We start from the raw sequence: 20,937 nt of genomic DNA, 5'->3' as shown, positions 1-20,937 counted from the left end.
GGTATGTCACTGCATTGTGAACTACATGCTTGTACCTTGAAAAAGGTTTAACAGCGCTCGAAACGTTTGCAAGGACGAATTGACAGCTGGCAAACCTAAATTTACGGCGGACATTGCGTTCACTCTCATTATAGCTGACAGTGTTACTCCAAATGTTGCGCATTTGTTTACTTTCCAGCAAGTTCTAGACCTGCCTTTTTTGTGTGTTCGCAGCTTGCCTTCAACTTGGCAAGAAATATTTCTTATCCACTGGTTCTGAACTTGGTTATAAGATTGGAGCGGGGTCTGTGACCAGACGTGTTAACGCACCACAGCTCAGATAACGTGGATGAAAGCTCGTGCCGCAGAAAACAGGGATCTGGGGTTTAATGCCCGTCTCTGCAAATTTCTATCTGGATGAGCGTTGCACCGGCGTGTGGTCGTGTGTCGCCACTGTGCGATGCATGTTAAGGACCCCAGGCTGCAGTGATACTATACTGGCAGAAATTCTGATTTACAGTGGAGACGACAGACACCGATTGGGGCTAACTAACCTACCGTTCACTCAACGTTCAACACGGTTACAGTTACAGGAGTGTCGGGGTAAACGGCGTGGCTTCAGTGAGACTGCGTCTTTGGAGCCTGATCCTATCCAACACTTCCTATGGAACTGAATCAAACTTCAAGTCTAAGTTTATCGTTTCCACCTTTTTAATAAACGTTTTCTATAGCTTTGCTAAGGCCGGTCGTAGTCTAGAGCAGCTCTTGTCCAGCTAATCCTAAACTTCTAGGATCCGTGCTAATTCTGAGATCTTCCGTTAGACAGGCGTCCTCAGTAGGCTCCCAACAGAGTTCCTTTATAGGTAGCCATAGTTATGAGTCTGTTTTTCATGTGCCTCTGCACCGCTATTTGCCGAGATCAATCATGTGAGGAGCAAAGAATCCTGCGCCATGTAGGAAAGTCGGTTCGCCGACGTTTCACGCACGTGCGCCGTTGTATGTTACCCCGCTTTTGCCTCCTCCTCCTCCTTCCCGGTTTTCCAAGCACGGCAATGTGTGTGGCGCCTCTATTTGCCGAATTCAATCATGTCACCGGTCGCAATTGACGGAGCACAGCTCCTACACACGTGAGAAGGGGCTCTACCTCATCACTTATGACTTCAAGATGGCTGAACGCGCAACTCTGGCTCCTGTAGGGATACTATACAGAAAGTTCAAATCCCAGAAAAAGGTGTGCATGGTGAAAAGCGTTAGGCTTGAAGAAGACGAAAGCGGCAAACTACGAGTTTTATAGGAGGTTCATGGCAGTGGTGAGTGAATGTTGGGCAAGTTAAGTTCCTTTACATTGTATTCCAGGAACTTTTGGCCGCCTTGACAGTGTTCGAAAATCCTTTCCAATTTGTGTATTCGTTGCATGCTTTTAAGACGCAACATCTTGGTAAAGTTTTGTTTTGTAATTTAATCGGCATTTTGTGGTGTTCCGCGTGCCCGGTGATTAGGAAGATTCCATAGTGGTGTGTGGTTGACTGCACGGCTTTGATTCTAAGATCTCCACGAATTAAAGGACTTTGCAGGCCTTGGCTGTCGAGCATAGCACTGGGCTTAGTTGTGGCCATTCACTTCGAATATGCATCGAATTCACGCAAGCACTAGGAATCCTCTCCTTTTTTATATATATCTAGGTTGCACACACCTGACTCTTCCAGTGAGTAGAGAAACTGACATGTAAAGATTCATTGAAAGAATAATTTGTCTACCACTTCCAAACGTTCAGACAATAAAAATTTAAATAAATTTACATTTTAGTTTGAGGAATATGCTGCCTTAGGTGCCATACATTAAAAGTTGCTGACTGTTTTTAAACATTTATTAATACAATAAAATATATTTTTTCTTAACACAAAATGTTTTTACTTGAATTAGATTGTTGGCGCTTGCACGTTCTTGACCAGACAGCTTATGTGACGGTCTTGAACAAACACCACCCGAAAAACCCAGACACTTACAAAAAAAAAAAAAAAAGAGTAAACTTTGGGACTAAGTACTTGGAGAGAACTCAGGATTGGGATCTTTCAGCGAAGAACTAAACCTGGAAATTCACAAGGTGGCACTTTGCCTGAGATAACCTGAGAGCCGCAAGAGCTTTCTCTTTTATGCCTTGCAATAAAGTGTCTACACGAAGCAAGAAATGAGAAATAGCATAAAACTATTGGAACTGTTGTGTTTCCAAAGACATTTATTCAACTGCCCGCACTTTGTCATTGCTCATGCTAAGTCAACTCTTAAGTGCCGTGTGCATAAGATTATGCACGGCCACCGCCCCCGCGCTCGCAGCTCCCCCTGGACACCTCATCTTTCGTCTCTTTTTAAACTGGAATGTACTCAGCAAGTAACTTTGAGCCATTAACAGCAAGTAATTGTTTGTTTAGAAGAGTTTGTCGCGTTTTTTTTTTTTTTTCACTGTTCTATCAGTCTCCGAGGCTTGCACCGATCTTGTACGGGATACTGTCGCTCTCATTCACCCTCATCTGCATCCATCAGCGTTTTAGCATCTTGGGTTGTACGGCGGCTTCTGGGGCTCAGGACTGGGGAGGGTAGCTGCCGCCTGCGCTGTCTTCAAGTGCGCTGTCTGTCGAAGCCGCGGCAGACACCTCTGTCGCTTCGTCTGGACGCTGCTCGGAAGGTCCGTAGTCTTGCGAAGGTGCTCAGAGCAACTGATCCTGATGTCTTTGACACACCTGACCCGGGGAGACTTGTGCCTTAAAAGACACTGGACCAGTCTTGGCAGTGACTGTTCTTGGCTGCCACTTGTGACCGGTTTGATAGTCTCTGGCATAGACATGGTCTCGTGTAGTAAAAGCCTGCACTTGTCCTGGGTGTTGCCGCTGTTGGCAGCAGTGTGCATTGTCCACACAGTCTGCAACTGATGGTTTCAGGAGGTCCAGTCTGGTGCGGAGACTCCGCTGTAGCATTAACTGGGCCCGGGACTGCCTTATTGTCGGGTGCAGGATGTTCCTGTACTACAGAAGAAAACGTGACAACCTTGTACGGAGTATTTGTCCCAAAGTTGCTTTCTGTAGGTAGTTTTTCATTTTCTAAACAAACTGTTCAGCTAATCTATTTGTAGCAGGATGGTAAGGTGCCGACGTGACCTGGGCTATACAATTGTTCTTTAAGAAAGCTCGAAATTCCTCAGACACGGACTGGTGCCCATTGTGAGAAACCATGGTTGTTTGCGAGCCAAAAACGTGTAAAGCACTCTTGTGCACACTGGATGATGGCCTTCGACGTTGTATTCTCTTAGACGAACACCTCTGGTCTTTTGGAGTGAGCATTCACTAGGACGAAGAACATTTTTCCCATGAAAGGTTCCGGCAGGTCCACATGTAGCCTCTCCCATGGATGCGTCGGCCATGTCCAAGGGTGTAGGGGAACAGCTGACGGGTTGTTTCGGTGCAGCAGACACACGGTACACCCTCCGATTTCCCTCTCGTTGTCCTTATCAATCGATGCCCACCAGATATAACTCCTAGTCATTTCCTTAGTGCGCTCAATGCCAAAATGGACCCTATGAGTTCTTCTAAGACCCTTTTCTGCAGAGTCTTTTAAATCCACACCCGTAGACCCCACATGACACATCTTTGATGGAGTGAAAGCTCTTTATGGTGTACACGAAAGGGCACATACTCTGGATCGATTGGCTTGTGTTCTGCGCCCCAACCATGCTTTACTCTTTCCATGATCCGACTGAGGAGAGAGCCTCTGGATGTCGCCCGTGCAATGTCTTTGCATTTAAGAGGGACATTGTCGAAGTACTCGCAGTAGAAGGCGTCAGTTTCGTCGGCAGCGTCGGTGTTGGTGTCGTCTGTTGCTTTTGGCAGTCTCGACAAGCAATCTGCGTTAGCATTTTCCTCGGAAGACCGGTCGACATTGGTGTAGCAGTGTGCGGCTAACTGACAGGCCCATCTCTGAAGCCTCGCTGCTGTCATCCTAAGAATTCCGGTCGTTGGGCCTAGGATTTTCTATGAGGGAGCATGGCCTGTGATCAGCCTGAAGTGATAGCCATACAAATAGTAGTCAATCTCCTTATTCCAAATATGATAGCTAGGCCTTCTTTTTCTAACTGGGAATAATTCCTTTCATGCTCATTCAGGGTCCTGGAAGCAAAAGCTACTGGCCGCTCTGTTCCATCTTCAAGCACATGGAACAGGACTGCACTTACTCCATACATGCCGATGCATCGCATGCAAATATAATGGGTGGACGTGGGTCAAAATAGGACTGGTGCTGACGTCACAAGTTCCTTCAGAGAATCAAAGGAGTCCTGACAATCTGTGCTCCATTCCCATGCTGCATCCTTCTGCAGTAGACAATTCAGAGAGTACAGGGTAGTTGCCAAGTTCGGCACAAATTTGCCATAGTAGTTACCAAGCCCAAGGAATGAACGCAACTCTGCCTTGTTCTTTGGAGTGAATGCATCTCTAAGTGCTGCTACTTTATCCTCCATGGTTCGTAGACCATCCTTACTGATCACATGACCGAGGTATGTAACTTTCGTTTGAAAGAATTTGCACTTTTCTTTCTGAAGATGCATTCCTTTTTCTTGTAATCGTGTTAAGACCGCTTTTAAGTTTTCAAGATGCTCACCCTTCATTCTGCCCATCACCAGGATGTCGTCCAGGTATCTGTGGTAACCCTTGCAGCACTTGATCCATGGTTCTTCGAAAGATGGAGTGTGCAGACACTATGCTTAAGGGAAGACAGTTCACTAGGAACAGCCCCAACTGGGTGTTGATGGTGAGGTACTATCTTGCTTTAGGATGCATTTCCATCTGTAGGTAGGCTTTTAAGAGGTCCAGTTTTGAGAAAAACTTCCCTCCTGCCAACGTTGCAAATATCTCTTCCATCCTGGGGACTGGATAGTTGTTGACCTCGAAGCACGGGCCGATTGTCAGCTTGTGGTTGCCGCGGATTCTTATGTCTCCCTTTTTTTTTGACAACCGGCACAATGGACGACGCATACTCACTGCTATCCACCAGGGTTAGGATCCCTGCATTTCAAAGCCATCAGTTCTTTAGAGACAGCTGCCTTCAGGGCGTGGGGCACTGGTCCTGGCTTGAGGAACTTTAGAGTGTACCCACTTGTTAGCTTGAGTTGAGCTTCAAACCCCTGGAGACGGCCCAGATCATCTGAGAACACCTGAGCAAAGTCCTTCAAAAGCCAAACGACTTGTTCCTTGTTCCCCTTCTCCAAGCACTGGACAGCCTTGACACTAGACCAGTCGAGCCTCAGCACTTCCAGCTAGTCATGTCCCAAAAGTGGGGGACCCTTGAAGTCCACAATCTGCAGCAGCAACTTGTGAACTTGGTCCTGGTTCTCCACTTCTACCTGTGACTCACCTTCCAGCTTTACCTTGTTGGCCATAAATGCTCGAAGAACAACTCCACTTTGGGCCTTTGTTCAGGACATCCTTGATCTTCTCTGGAAGCGCCGCTCCCCCCAAGACGGTAACGCTGTCCATGCAAATGGCATCGTCCTTCATTGTGACGGTAACGCTGTCCATGACGGTAACGCTGTCCATGCAAGAAGGTAACGCTGTCCAGACGGTAACGCTGTCCATGCAAATGGCATCTCCCTTCATCAGAAGTGCAAGGCCTTTTCGGAGTCGTGGAACCATCCTGGGGGCACACTAGACGGCTGTGCAAGATCCTGAAATCAGAATACTGGAGACAGATACGACTGTATTTGGACTGGCTCCGTATCATCATACTGGGAGGACAGGAGGACTACCATGCCAAGCGCCGCTTTGAAGATTACAAAAGATTGGCGTCGCAAACAACGGAGTTCATCTGGCAACAGACGCGAATGCAGCTTCCGCCAAAAAAGAAGAGCGATGCCATTTGCATGGACAGCGTTACCGTCTTGGGGAGAGCGGCGCTTCCAGAGAAGATCAAGAATGTCCTGAACAAAGGACCGAAGTACAGCTTCGAACCGTCAACATCTCGACCAGAACTGCTGGCCATGGTACGAAGAGTAGCGAACAGCGCTGGGGAACAGAACAGGGAGCGTGCTATTGGTGACGGTGTGGACTGCCTGAAAGAATCCGTGAGTCGACGCCCTAAGGCAAAACCACCTTTCAAGAAGGTTGTAGATTTTTTCAAGCTCAACGAACTCTCGCTTGTGCAGGCCGATAAGGAAGGGGGATTTGTTGTAATGTCGAAGGGCCAATTCCAGGAAAAAGCATTGAGAGCAATAGATAAGAACTTCAAAGAAGTTAAGTTTCGACAAAAGTCTCAAAAATCAGCGGCTGTTGAGTTGCTAAAGGGTCTGAACCTCGACATGTTAAGGAAAGCCGTAGACAAAGCAGAAAGTGGAATTTTGGAAATTTTTTTCGCGGGAAAAACACACAAGGCTGAGTGTCCTTTCCGAGCCATTGTGTCAGAAAAGAACACTTGGCAGGTTCAGATCAGTCGGTTCTTACAGCGCCATTTGGACACTCTTGCGCTAAAAGACCCTTTTTTGGTGCAAAGCTCGCTAGAAATAGTCAATGAACTTAGAGAAGGTTTTCAGAATGCTGTCACAGCAATATCTGTGGATGTTGAGGACTTATATTATTCCGTTCCTCACGATGGACTTCTCAAGGCTGTTCGGGATAAGATCAACGAGTCTGGAGAAATTAGATTTGAAAGTTCCGCGGGCGTTAGCAGCGATCATTTTTTAGAGCTGCTAGTCTTTTATCTTCAGTCGACTGCCGTCAGTTTTGACGAGAGATATTTTGTACAAAAGTCTGGTGTGTGCCTTGGGTCGACAGTTGCCCCTTGTTTTGTGTAACATTTTTTTGGCATCACTGGACCGGCAAATTTCAGATAGACTTGCAGATTTTCATGTTTTAAAGACGTATAGATACGTAGATGACTATTTTTTAATTTTGGATACAGACTCGGGTTTGGAAAAAACGGTTGAGAAGATTGTCGGACTGTTTAGGGAGGTGTCAGGCGGACTTAATTTTACCTGGGAATTGCCTGTGAATAACTGCATTCAGTTTTTAGACATTTTGATCCTTTTTTCTGAAGAACATGTCTGTTGGCAGTATTGTCCGCGCACTAAGAAAAGCCTGGTGTTGTTTGAAAGTGCTCACTCTAAATTGGTAAAGAGGGGTATAGCCTTGACATGTCTAAGTGCGGCTCTGGAAAAAAGTTGCAACCACCAGATGGAAATCAGTTTTGAACGACAATCAAAAAGGTTAACAGACGCGGGGTACCCCCCTAATCTAATCTCTAGTTGTTGTGAGAGCCTTCTTCAAAAGCTAAAAAGAAGTAAAAAAGGCAGCGAGGCACGTTAAGAAAAGAAACGAGTGCAAGTCATTCCGTACATGCATACCCTATCTCATAATCTAAAAAAGGTAGCGGGTAGATACGACATTAACGTGGTTTTTTCTGCACCGTGTAAACTTGCCAGGACATGTCCGATGTTGACAAGGCAGAAAAAGGCACCGTGCTCCAAGAAACACGCGGTGCAATATACTGCGTGCGTCGCCAATGTGGTGTACGAGATTCCGTTTAGTTGTGGCAGAGTCTACATTGGGCTGACTGGGCGCTGCTTCAATGATAGAGCACGTGAACATAATTTGTGTGTGCGCAACAATGCGGGGGGCCATCTCGCTGACCATTGTGGGCGATGTGGATGTAAACCTGACCTGACTGGCACAAAGTTTTTAAGAAAGGCAAAGGAAAAAACGGAAAGAGAGATTATAGAGGCATTCTACATAAAAAAGAAAGGAAACAATTGCGTCAGCGCTCCGTCTTTGTTTTTGCTCCAGAGTGAGATGGTGTTTCTGGAAGGTTGGCTCTGATTGTCGCGATTGAATCCGATGTGGTTTGGGCAATGTGTATATATAGGTGACAATGGTGTTAATAAAAACCAGTTGAGAGTGAAGCGCCTGTCCTGTCGTCCGTGTTTCTTTATGGTCCTCGTTTGTTCGCGCTTTTTAACCTTTTATCCACTTCTTCCCTTGACCAGGTTAGGGAACCTTTTCTTGTACAGGTATAGTGGGAGTAAAGACACAGCCCCCCTGGTGTCTATTTCCATCGTCAGGGGAATCGTGTTCACTTTCACTGTTAGTTCCAGCGGCCTTAAACGTGTCCCACGAAGCTCGAAGATCTCGACCTCGTCTTTCGTGTGGACGTATAGCGTCTTTACTCTTTCCCTTGATTTCTCCGGCATCATGTAGGTGCTCCGCGGTACTGAGAAGCTGCTGGCCCGGACTGCTTGATCAGGGTGTCCGCGTTTTCCGCACTTGCGACAATCTAAGCCTTTCCGCCTGCAGTTAGTTGCTCTCTGACTCCTAAGTTCGCAGTGCTTGCATTCGGGCTTGTCCCGCTTCAGCTTGAGCACTTTGGCGTCCGCACTCTGGCCATGTAAAACATGTGTGTTTGCTGAGGCGGCTTCCATTGGCCACTGCGATTTCGAGCGCCTTCTTAAACGTCATGCCAGCTTCCGACAACGGCCGCTTTTGAATGGAGTCCCTGATGATACCTTCGTTCAAGCTGCCACCAAATTCACTTGTCTGCACCAGCTTCTTCATTTGGCTACAAACTTGAAGATACTTTCATTCTCGTTTTGGTTTCTTTTGGGCAAACGGAAGCGTTCCGCGATGACGAGTCTTCGGCAACAGGTGCTCTCGCAATACTGATACCAGCTTGATGTATGACTTACCAGCTGGGATGTCCGAAGCCACTAAACTCTTTAACAGGGTGTACGTCTTCGTGCCAATGAAGCTTAGTAACGCTGCTACTTGCCTTTCTGGTTTGACGTCGTTGGCGACGAAAGACTGGTTGAGTTGCTCAATGTAGGTTCGCCAGTCCGTGCCTGCTTGTTGAACGGTTCAGTTTGACCGAGGGTCGCCATGGTGTCGCGGCGTCACCAGCAACTATTGCGGCGGGCGATCCTTCGACGAGGCCCGCGTGGCTGAACACTCGTCACCAGTTGTTGCGAGTTTGAAGACCTGCCGAGTCAACTCAAAGTGCCGTGCTCACAAATTTTTGCACGAACACCGCTCCCGCGCTTGTAATGTCCTCGGACACCACAGGTGCCTCTCAATTTTATTATTTGTGCACATTGTCATGCACGGCGACATGTGTCGGCATAGTATGTTCCGGGAGTTTTGCGTGATCGGCAGGAGGCTGGACACAAATCTTGTTTCCTTGTCTTATTATCAGTGTTCTAGAATCTTGAGCAGCCTTTTCAAGTCTGCATCTGAGACGTCTCCACGTGAATATCATCCTTGAATTTGCCGTGGTAGGCTGCCATTGCAATCATGATATTGCCACTCGTCGAAAAACATGCACTGTTTGCTCTTTGGCGGGCGCAAGCACGCAAGGGTAATTCCAGCACATCTTCTCGATTTCAGGGTTACGACGGTTTTTAGTGAAGGAAGTGTTCCTGAATTACGAGGTGTCAGTTTTTATCAATGCATTCTGCAGTTTTGTAGATATCCTCAGTTTCTAAGTGAGAGTTAAAAAAAGGGAAATGAACTGTTTCTCTCTACCTGCACCTCCTGACGGTATAACAGGTTTAATCCACTATAGTAATATAAAAAGGTGAGGGCCGTAATTTGCCAAACATTTCTTCAGTTCTTAGAGCCAATTAAAAAGAAAAACAGGGAGGCAGCTGAACCTTGGCATTGGAACGAACTTGGAGAATCTTGCGGGCATATATGATTATTTTTGTTTCGTTTTGTTTTTTCCTTGGTGTTGGGTTATTAATTGTTGTTCCGCTTGGTCCTGCCTCTTGTCTTCGGTGTTCTTGACGACGAGGAAGTTGTCTTGTCCTTGTTTAAAACTTTCGTACTGGAATATATAAGAAAATGATTTGGAAACAATTTAAAAATCTTATTCTCTTGTGATGATTTTCTTTTTAAGATTCATTATGTATATCTGTGTATCTTGGTATTCTCATGTATGTTTTCATTTTATTGATTTGTCTTTCTCCTTAATTTTATGTTGTTTTCTTTTTTGGGGGGGGAGGGGGAGGGAGCAGAGATAATTTTATTTCTTCATTGTTTTTCATTTTTTTAAGGATTATTTTTTACAATGCAAGATTATTTTTTTTGTTTTGTTTTGAGATTGGAAGTTATGAGGTTGTGTCTTGAAACCGACACTAAATATTTAGTTGTTTTTATCAGCAACTGTTCTTTTTGTACGTTGTTAGTTGTTGGTGATCGGTCTTGAGGTGCTGTAATGAGAGATGAACCTCTCTTCTTTTTCACTGTCTGTCTTGGTTGTCATTCCTGAACACTGTTGATTTGAGAGTAGATGATTTTTTGTTCCAGTTTCGTTATAGATACTCTCATTATTTTTGGTGAGAAGCCCAGAACCTGGAACTGGTCTTAGGTCCTCCTCACCTGTCGTTTGTGGTCTTCTCTGTTGATGGCTGTTTGTCGTGATTGGTTAAAGGAAGCCCAGGGAAGGAAACTGGCTCACTCCCCCTGATCTTGTTGTGGGCCTTCCAATTGCCATCAGTTGTTGTGTTGGTTCAAGATGGTAAACTAGGAGAAACTCCGAGCCAGGAACTAGTCCACGGCTCTCCTAACTAAAGATGAAGTCTTTTATGAGATGGCATGTTTTGATTTTTGATCTAAGAAGCCAAGGAAGCCCGGAGAATGGAGCTGGTCCAAACCCCCCTATCCACCACTTTTGGGTCTTCCAAGGCCATTGACAGTGTGCATATTTGCAGTTTGGTGTTTAAAGATAACTATTGGTTGTCTTTTTTCTTGGATTCCGTTCTTGTTTGGGGTAAAAGTTAGTTTGTAAGAAATGTTCTTTATAGTAGTTTTTGTTTTTCTCTTGAGATTGATATCTTCCATTCTCAAGTTTGTTATAAATACATATATATATATATGGGCGGTGTCATTTGGTTTTAGGCAACATGGTGCATTCATTTTTCATTTTGCTTCAAATTCTTATATTTTGTGCCACATGTTCCAAGAAGAACAATCCTTTTTTATTTTAATTTCCTCACATGTTTAGTTTCTGAGAAACAAAATCTCAAAGAAGCGGGAAAGAACAACGAGGTTTTACTGATTGCCATGTGTGGTGTTTTTGAATCACTCTCAATCTCAAAATATTCAAAAGAGGGCGTCTATATTTTTTCAGTGTGATATATATGCAAGTAGGTAAATTGACATTATAACTACTATTTATTATTCGTCGCTACAATGTTTGTAAAAATCCCCAAACATGCCTCTGTGAACAACTGTGACCTAAATTACGGATTTATTTTTTGAATCGACTATGTTTAGTTTTGTTTTTGAAATAATACCACACGTAGAACCTTTCATTGCCTTCCAAATTAAGCAAAGTTTGTGTCTTTATAATGTACGAGTACTGAGAAGTAAGTTATGAAACAGATGTTTTCACATTTCGTTCAGTTTCATCAGCTGTATATATAAAAAAAAAATTTATATTTTTAATTTTTTTTTGCGTTGCGTTTTTTTTACACCCTTCTTTTAACCAGCATACATTCTGTTAGAGGTATATGCACTAGTTTTGAGTTTTAAGCCTCTAAATATCCTAAAAAAAGAGCAAATGCTGATGGTGGGTTTATGGGTTTTAGCTGTTGTAGCAATTGTGGGTTTATTTACATGATGAGAGAAGTATGCCACTGGCTAACCTAGGGCTTGCTTCATCGCGGCTCAGTCCAGTCAATCGCGCTCAGTGTTCTGTCACAAACTCTCCGCGCGGTCCTTCCGCGAGATCTCGTCTTCTGCCTTTTTCTCCGAGTTACCACAGCTGTATATTTTATTCTCTATTATAATAATCTAAGGGACGTTTAATAGATAATCATATAAAAGACATTGATGTCGTGAGGCATATAATAAGTTTGCAATTCCAAACATCTAAACACTATAAATTTCGCAACTGCCGAAACCGGGTTTTTAGAGAATTTCCGCCGGTGGCTTTATTGGAGAGGCTTCAAGCCTAAACCCTATGCGCTACATAATCTATACTGCGTTAGAAACATCAAAGTGTAATATTGTAAAACATTAGAGTAAAATACACTTCCTATTGGAAACCTAAATTTTTAAATGCAAAATTTTATATTTTTAATGCGAAATTCATATTGGCAACAGAACAATCATTTTTTAGCATAGTTAGAGGCTTAAAACTCAAAACTAGTGCATATACCTCTAACGAAATGTATTCTGGGTAAAAGAAGGGTGTGAAGAGAATGCGACGCGAAAAAAAGAAAAAAGTTGAAAATGTTTTGTTTTTTATACAGCGTGCTGAAATTGAACAAAAAGTAAAAACCTTCTCTGTTTCATAATTTATTTCTCAGTACTCGTACATGATGAAGGCACAAACTTTGCTTAATTTGGAAGGCAAAGAAAGGTTTTATGCGTGGTATTATTTTAAAAGCAATACTGAACATAATCGACACAAAAAAAAATCCGCAGTTTTGGTCAGTCTTTTGCGGAGGCATGTTTGGGGATTTTTACAAAGATTGGATCGACGAATAATATATAGTGGTTATAATGTCGTTTTACCTAGTTGCATATATATCACACTGAAAGAACATAGACACTTTCTTTTGAATACTTTGAGATTGAGGGTTATTCAAATACGCCACACACAACAATCGTCAAAACCTCATCATTCTTTCCCGTTTATTTGAGATTTTTTTTCTCAGAAACTAAACATGTCAGTACATTAAAATAAAAAAAGGATTGTTCTTCTTGGAACATGCGCCACGAAATATAAAAATTTGAGCCAGAATAAAAAATTTGACTGCACTTGGTTGCTTGAATCTAAATGAAACTGCCCATATATATATATACACACAGACACATGCACATACATATCTAAATCTCTATATTTATATACTATGGAATGTTGTCTCAAATATGTTTAACTAACGCCTTCAAAGTATTTATACAAGTTTTAGAGTTGAGTAGCTTTTGACAAATATTCAAGTTTATGTGTGAAACTAAAAGTTTTTGAATATTTGGCTTTGTTAGATGTCATGTAGTAAAGTAATGATCCATACTAGCACAAGTTGTCCACAGGGACAAGGATTGTGGTTGTGTATATTAAATACACAGCCACACTACTAGTAGATATCCTGTCTCAAAGTTTTGTCTCGAGGGGGTCTACGGCGAGACCGAACTACCGGCTCGAGCTGATGGCAACCCTTGTAATCAACTGCATGCCCATCATGTTAAGCAGTTTGTAGTGCATTACCACAAAAAGGGTGACTGGCCTAGTTTAAAGAGCAGTTTCAATCAGTCAGGTAAGATGCTGCTGCTGGTTTACTGCTTATCATTGCAGATATCAAACATTTGTAGCAAATATTATTACACAATCAAAGTTCCTGGCCGAAAAGAGTTTGCCACGTCGAACGCAGGCGTCAAAACGAGCCCCCACTTTTTTTTCTGAGAAGAACTACAATCTTAGTGGTGTGCAATGCATGTTGTGGAAGCGTTGTGAAAGCTAATCAAAATCTCGCACTGAGCAAGAACGGACTAAGCTATGGCCTCCAGTGAATGCCACCTTCGGCACCACAATGCACTTGAGCGAGCAGGGAGTCAAATATCTTCATGCGCGATCGCCGAAGAGCACTTAGAAACTACGGCTGCAAAAACATAACATAGCAATCAGAAATCGCCTGCCGGAAGGGCTAAAAATTGAGCGAAAAGACAGTTGGAAGCGGGAGTATGAATAAGAAACCTCCTTAACCCTTTCATGGTCACATTTTTTTTCCAAGGGCGCACCCCCGTGGTCGGATTTTTTTACTCGGTATGATAGCAAAGAGAATTCACAAGTTTATTGTAGCATAAAAAAAATGTAAGACTTAAAATAAATAGTAACACACACTTCAAAAGATCTGCGGCACGCTCACTCGAGGTAGAACAAAACAAAAATGACTAAAAATTTCGAATTGTCAACTTTCTAGTATTTCTTCAAAGTGTGGTAGTCCTTGAAGCAGGGTTCCACACACAGGCCCTTGTCACAGGTGGCGCTCATGAACCTTGTGTCCTTTCTTTGCTTCGGTCTGCGAGCTCTGTTGGCACACACGTGGCATCTTCGTTAAGTGCGGCTGTCTTTCGCCGATGTTTGTGGCACCCTCTCGAGGAAGTGTCGGGCTGTCAGCCTCGTTGGGTTGTCTCCGCTGGGCCTTCCACTCTTCCGCCTCTCAATATGATGCTCCTCAGCGAGCTGGTATACGACTCTTCTTCTGAACTCGGCGAACGTGATCTTGGAGGCACTCTTTTCACGGTGAAGAAGGAATGCATTCAACAAAGACATGTCCAGAAGGTGAAAAAAAAAACTTCTTGTACCACTTCAGCGTCTTCCTGATGCTTTCAGTGAAGCTCAGCTCCATGTCTACTTTGTCCACAAGTCCCATCTTCTGGTTGTACTCGAGTACGCATGCTGGCTTTTTCTGCGGAGTGCCTGTTCTTCTGTCCACCTTGCCAGTGTCCTCAAGATGAGCTCCATGCATTGAGGTCAACATATGCACTTCCCTTTTGTCACACCACTTCAGTGCCAGAAGTGTATCGGCATGAAATGACTACTTCTCCCCCTTCTCATCTTTTTTTTTTTTGAACTTGGGAAGTCCCTTTCTGTTCTGTCGAACTGTTCCGCAAGCATTGGTTTGCTTTCCTTGAAGATATTGGAAAAGCGCCGGACTGGTGTACCAGTTGTCTACGAAAAGAGAATGCCCCTTTGCCCCTTTCCGAGATAGTGGTTGAGCAACTCGAGGACAACTGAGCCCGAAAATCCCACCTCCTTCATCATCGTCATTGTCGTGGAAGCTCCAGTATATACGATGAACCTCAAGATGTGCCAGGTCATCACGTCGCACAGAACAAACATCTTCACTCCAAAATGGTGCCTTTTTGAAGGGAGGTACTGGTGAAATGACAGACGTCCTCTCCAGGGCATCATCGACTCATCGATACAGAGATCTTGGTACGGGACCAGGAGACTCGCAAACTTTGCCTGAAGTGTCTCCATGAGTGGCCTCATTTTTCTTAGTCTATCTGCTGCTTCAGTGCTGGCACTGAAATGAAGCACTCTCAGCAAAAGGCAGAAGCGATTTACTAAGAAAAGCCTTGAAAGAAAGGGGGTCTCAGTCATTGGGTCAATGGTCCAGTAATCCCTCGCAGCATTTTTTCGGCTGAGCCCCATCAGCAGAACAGCTGCCAGAAAGCAGTAGATCTCAGCGAGACCAACGTCTGCTGATGCTTTCAGTCGCGATTTCCGTGCGAGGGCGGGCTGTGCGATCAGCTGGTGCGCGTAGTCATTTGTCTCATCTGCAATCAAAGACATAACTCCCTCGTCGAAGTAGAGTTTGAAATAATCTGCTTCTTTCGCATCTGGCTGGAGTAGAGTGCTTGCAGGCTGTCTGGAATGAGACGTGTCAAATGGAAATATAGATGGGGAGAAGTCTTCACCTTTTTTCCAGTCGGTTTCGTTTTGACACGCCCGCTTCCGAAACGGTCCAGCAGACGGTACGGCTGTGTTGGATTCCGATTCCGAGCTGGTTTGCAGTTTTTCGTCGGATGTCGAGCTGTCGTCCGACTCAAAATCCGAGAAGGGTTCAAAATCTTAATCCGAAGAGCCATCGCTCCAATCTCCGCTACCTCTGGAGCAGCTGGCACGCGCAGTCATCTCGAAAGCTATCGCGTGCACAGAGCGTCCAGTTTCGCAGTTTCGAAAGCCGCTCCAAAACAAACACGACGGGAGATATGCGGTCGTAGTTCCCTACAACCCTATGAGATGGCAGCACGTCCCCGCGAGCGCGCCTGTTCATGCAGAGGCAGGAATTTTCGAATGAGCGGTCGCGAACGAAAATGTACGTCAGCAACCATGTGGGACGCACCCGCACTAACGTGCGGGTATGTCAGTGACCATGAAAGGGTTAAAAACTGATCAGGGCACAAGGTTGCTGGGCAAACAGCCAACCCGCTGAATACCCGCTGAGTTGCTGGTATTAGCATTTGACCAGCTTGAACGGTCACGACACGCAGACAGATAACGTAGTGACGGACCTGGTTTCCAATGCGCTGTTGCATAGGGACACAACTTTCAGCAGAGGCCAAATGGGCAACTGTGCTTATACTTGGCCTAGTATGATTTTGGTACTCATTGATCCATAGTCTATCCTTTTGACATACTTTTTCCTATTCTACTTAAAGAAAAACTATAGAGATGCGCTGCCGACTCTTGCTCATTGAAACATACACAAAGGGCAGTCCGATTGGAAGTACTCTTAGGCCCAGAAAGTTTTGCCTTTGTTTAATTATATAAGAATACCATGTTTACATGTTTGGTCAAAAATCTGGATGGATAGAAGGATGCGTATTAACAGCTCTTCCCTTTATAACGGGCATTAGGTTGTGCCACCGAAATTAAAAACATAGAAATATGTGATTCTGCCCCTTTTGGTCAATGCATTTCTGTAAATATCACCAGGCCGGGGGGTGACTGCTGGGATGACCTTTGAAGGACAAATGCAAAGGAAAAAGAAATGCTTGTTTTAAACAGCCTAGATAGAAAAAGAATGTCAGAAAACAAATTTACAGCTAAGAAAAAAAATGTAGATCTATATTTCCGATGTGAAACAAATTTGTAGCTGACGCCCTCAGGAGCCGCCGCTGATCACGTGGTAGACCTGTGCGCCGCCGCGCTACACCGCTGACGCGCGCTGAGTGTTGTGCGCCGCTGGTTAAATGCGTCTCCACGCCGCTGCCGCAGCCACCGGAAGGGAACACTCCGGCGTGCCTCCACCGTTATTTCTGACCGGCACGCATGTTTATCACGTGGTGCTTGAGCTCTTTCTTCCTTTGGGCTCTAAAAGTTATTATTAATATTTGTTCTTTCCTGTACTTCAACTGAAGATTAATAAGTAACTTTTAGAGACCATAAGAAGCTTCCGAAGCAGTCCAAGCCACACGCGATAAATAGCGGCCAGTCACGCGATAAATAGCGGCCACTTTTCCGGGGGTGCCCGCGGGCGCTAACTACAAATTTGTTTCATGCCGTAAATATAGATGTAAAAATTTTCCTTGTTTGTTGTAAATTAGTTTTATTTATGTATTTACGACTTCCTTTTCCTATCCAGGCTGTTTAAATTTTTCTTCCTTTGCTTGTGTTTTTTAAGGAATTGGGCAAAACAAACAAGAAACGCGCACCCCCTTTTCTTTCCCCCATCGAGGGAGTCGCCAATCTTTAGTTGGCGTCGCTCCAACACCAGACCCACTGGGGCACAGGGTTGAGACCCTGCTCCAGAGACACGAGGGAGGGAGTCTCAATCTTCCTCCTGTCCCCCATCTGTGCTACTTAGTTCTTCGTTCAGTTTTCCCCAGATAATTTCTACCGGTACTCTAACCTCCTAATTATTGCGTCTACTTTACTGTAATCCACACTTCCACCTTCTGCAGTGAAACTCGGGGCACCCGGTATGTCTGTCGCCCCTTTGGGAATGGCAGCTCTAAGCTTTTACATTTTAGAATTGCAAGTTCAAATGTTTCCCTCTTCTTTGCATATAGGGCACATTTTATCTGCATCTCCAAATCTAGCCCTGTACGTGTCTTTTGCTGCCCTGTATTTATCTCCTTAAAAGGGCTCTGGCAGGTGAAAAATATTTTTTTAATCTGAAATTACTTGAAACAATTTTTCAACTTTTTCCTCATTAAGTTCTCTCCTTAACTCACAAATCGCGTATTGTACCAAACAGTTCAAGAAGACGGAAAAAAGGGAAACCCTTCTTGCTGGGATTCTCGTTTGTGTACCTGGACCACCGCCATTCTCCTCCTAGAAGACTAGGCTGTCGCTTAGAACTTGGAACAAAAGTTGCTTTCCGCAATCCATTCACCCCGAAGCAGACAGTGCTGTGGAAGCTACGTGCTCGTTTGGCCAGCCACACTTTTGCCACTTGATCACGCGCCCTCGCGCATACCCACCTGAGAACGAGGTCACCTGATGCAAGGGAGGCAGCTGATTGGTCCGGCAAGCGCACAGCTTCCACTGCAGTGTTAGCTTAAAGGTGAAGGGGATAAGTGAGGTCCAGTGTCGCGTGACGTGCGTTTGGGCCGGGTGGCGCACTTCAGGTACCGTGGATGTTTCACATTGAAAAAGCAGAGAGCTTTCGAGGGGAAGGAGGTACGAAATAGTCTTCAGTATTTTCAGATTTTCGTACTAAAAGTCAGGCTTTTGACTTTCTACCTTTTTTATTTTTGTCCACTAAACGATATGCTATCAGTAAAATCCCAATCTAAATTCATTTATCCTGGCCTAAATTTTGTTTCATGGGCCCTTTAAAACCGATGCCTGGACATTACCCTCCAGATTCAGAAGTTCGGAACTAAGTAATGTAAATGACTTAATTTTCATGAGGACCTAATTATCGCAAATTTCTCGAATCGTCTACAATTCGCGAAAAGTAAGTCCTGCGAACAATTCCAGTAATATGTAAACACATTGGAATCTAGATTGAGATCCCACCGCTTCCCAAAAATTAAAACCCACGAATTATTCCAAAACTTCAGCTTTGACCTAAATCGCAAAATATTAAGCCCCCGATAAACAAGTTGTCAGTATTTGTTAAGTAAAAAAACAACTTCCCGAAGCCAAACTTAAAGTTTCTGCATGACCCGCAGCAGTGCAGTGGCAACAAAGATGGAGTTGTCCTGCAACTCGAGCTTTTCACACGCCTCCGAATCATCCCGACCTGAAGTGTCGTGTCGCCTGCATTCCGTGATCAATCACTCTTTTCCGTGCCTGCATCTGCCGCCCATTGCTGTAAGCAGACAACGCTTCACTTTCGAGTTTGAGGTTCTTTGGGCCCTTTCAGTGATCTCAAGTTCTTTGAAACGGTGTGAGGTCGAAGAGGACGCACAGTGGACTTTTGTGAGCGACATGAAGGGCCTCGTTGTGCCGGTTCTCCTGAAAGACTGGAGACTCCCCTTAATGGTGCCAGCTGCAAATGAGTGCTTCTGTGAATCGAACTCTAAATTGGAGCAAATTATTAAACAGGACAGCTGCATCTGGATCTTGGTTGGGCTTTCCTTGTGTCAATACATATGGTATTTTCTTGTAGGTGATGGAGCCAGATGGTTAGGGGAAGCCAGCTGCCCCCTGAAAGTCACCGAGGACATCTGGTTTGGTTGCTGTTCCTGCACCTATGTCACCAGAGATCAGCATGCAATTTTGAGCCATCTGGCTGCCCATGGTGATGAACAATCCAAGTGCCAGCTTCCTCCCATGTTTGATGGCTCGTCCCAAGTGCTCGGCAACACTCGGAACCACAAGAGTGAAAAGCCGTTTAAGTGCAAGCTTTGCTCCCAAGAGTTTGCTTATAATTCCCTTCTGACCTGTCATAATCGAACACATGCTGGTGAAAAACAATTTAAGTGCATGCAATGCCCCAAAGCCTTCACTTGGAGGAAAAGTCTGATGTACCACAATCGAACACACACAGGTAAAAAGCCATTTAAATGCAAGCTTTGTCCCAAAGAGTTTGCTTCTAATTCCCTCCTGACTTTACATAATCATTTGCACACTGGTGAAAAGCCATTTAGATGCATGAGGTGCACCAAAGCCTTTGCTAAAAAATCTTCTCTGCGAAGACATAATCGAATGCACACCGGTGAAAAGCCATTCAAGTGCAAGTGGTGCTCCAAAGCCTTTGCTGAGAGTAGCAGGTTGACCTACCACAATCGTATGCACACAGGTGAAAAGCCACATAAGTGCAATCAGTGCCCCAAAGCCTTTGCTCAAAGTTCCTCTCTGAGATATCATAATCGAACACACACTGGTGAAAAGCCATTCAAGTGCAAGCAGTGCCCCTTAGCCTTTGTTTATAGTAGCAGTCTGACTTACCACAACAGAGCACACACAGGTGAAAAGCCATTTAAGTGCAAGCAGTGCCCCAAAGCCTTTGCTCAAATTTCTTCTCTGAGATATCATAATCGAACACACACTGGTGAAAAGCCATTCAAGAGTAAGAAATGCCCTCAAGCCTTTGCTCTAAATTCTTCTCTGCAAAGACATAATCGAACACACACAGGTGAAAAGCCATTTGAGTGCAAGCTGTGCCCCCAAGCCTTTGCTCGAAATTCCGATCTTCAAAGCCATAATCGAACGCACACTGGTGAAAAGCCATTTAAGTGCAAGCAGTGCCCCCGAGCCTTTGCTCGAAATTCTGCTCTGAGAAATCATAAACACACACTGGTGAAAAGCCATTTAAGTGCAATCAGTGCCCCTTAGCCTTTGCTCAAAATTCCTCTCTACAAAACCATAATCGAACACATACAGGTGAAAAGTCATTTAAGTGCAAGCAGTGCCCCCAAAGCCTTCTCTCATAATGCTAGTCTGATCCACTATTATCGAAAACAGTCTTTAACGGGAAACGAGGGTCTTTAACTTTTTCTAAATTTTTTATTTATCGTGCCGAAATTTAGGATATTGATGTATTTCTCAATGGTGATTTCAAATACCCAATTAGTTTTCAGATAGCTTTACTACAGGTTTTCCCGCTCATTTTAATCCAAGCGACGACCAATTTAATCCCGGAAAAATTTCCCCGCTAAATCTAACGGAAAATTTTCCTTACCAAATCTTGCGGAAAACTTTTCCCGCTAAATTTAGCGGAAAAATTTCTCCGCTAAATATAGCGGAAAATATTCCCCGCTATATTTAGCGGAAAAATTTGCCCGCTAAATCTAGCAGAAAATTTTCCCCACCAAATTTAGCTGAAACTTTTCCCTGCTAAATCTAACGGAAAATTTTCCCCGCTATATTTAGCAGAAAAATTTCTCCGCGAGATATACCGGAAAATTTTCGCGGCTAAATTTAGTGGAAAATTTTTTCCGCTAAATTTGAAGGAAAATTTTTCTTGGTAATTTTAGTGCAAAAAATTTCCCTGCTAAATCTAGCGGAAAATTGTCCCCACTA

General features: G+C 44.3%; 1 protein-coding gene across 1 annotated transcript in view; it reads left to right on the top strand.

Annotated features, from left to right (window-relative positions):
* The window catches only part of LOC115331570 (zinc finger protein 525-like), a 28,112-nt gene extending 7,776 nt beyond the window's left edge, over positions 1-20,336 (top strand). The window contains exon 2 of the mRNA XM_040221507.2: positions 19,082-20,336. Coding sequence (XP_040077441.1) covers positions 19,246-20,250 — 1,005 coding nt within the window. The 5' untranslated portion in view covers positions 19,082-19,245 and the 3' untranslated portion in view covers positions 20,251-20,336. The remainder of the gene's footprint in view (positions 1-19,081) is intronic.
* The last annotated feature ends 601 nt before the right edge of the window (positions 20,337-20,937 follow it).

The sequence above is a fragment of the Ixodes scapularis genome, unplaced genomic scaffold (assembly GCF_016920785.2).
Source record: "Ixodes scapularis isolate PalLabHiFi unplaced genomic scaffold, ASM1692078v2 PGA_scaffold6__148_contigs__length_123643588, whole genome shotgun sequence".
Lineage (NCBI taxonomy): Eukaryota > Metazoa > Arthropoda > Arachnida > Ixodida > Ixodidae > Ixodes > Ixodes scapularis.
Note: the sequence above shows the minus strand (reverse complement) of the source record. Positions and strands in the feature narration are given on the sequence as shown.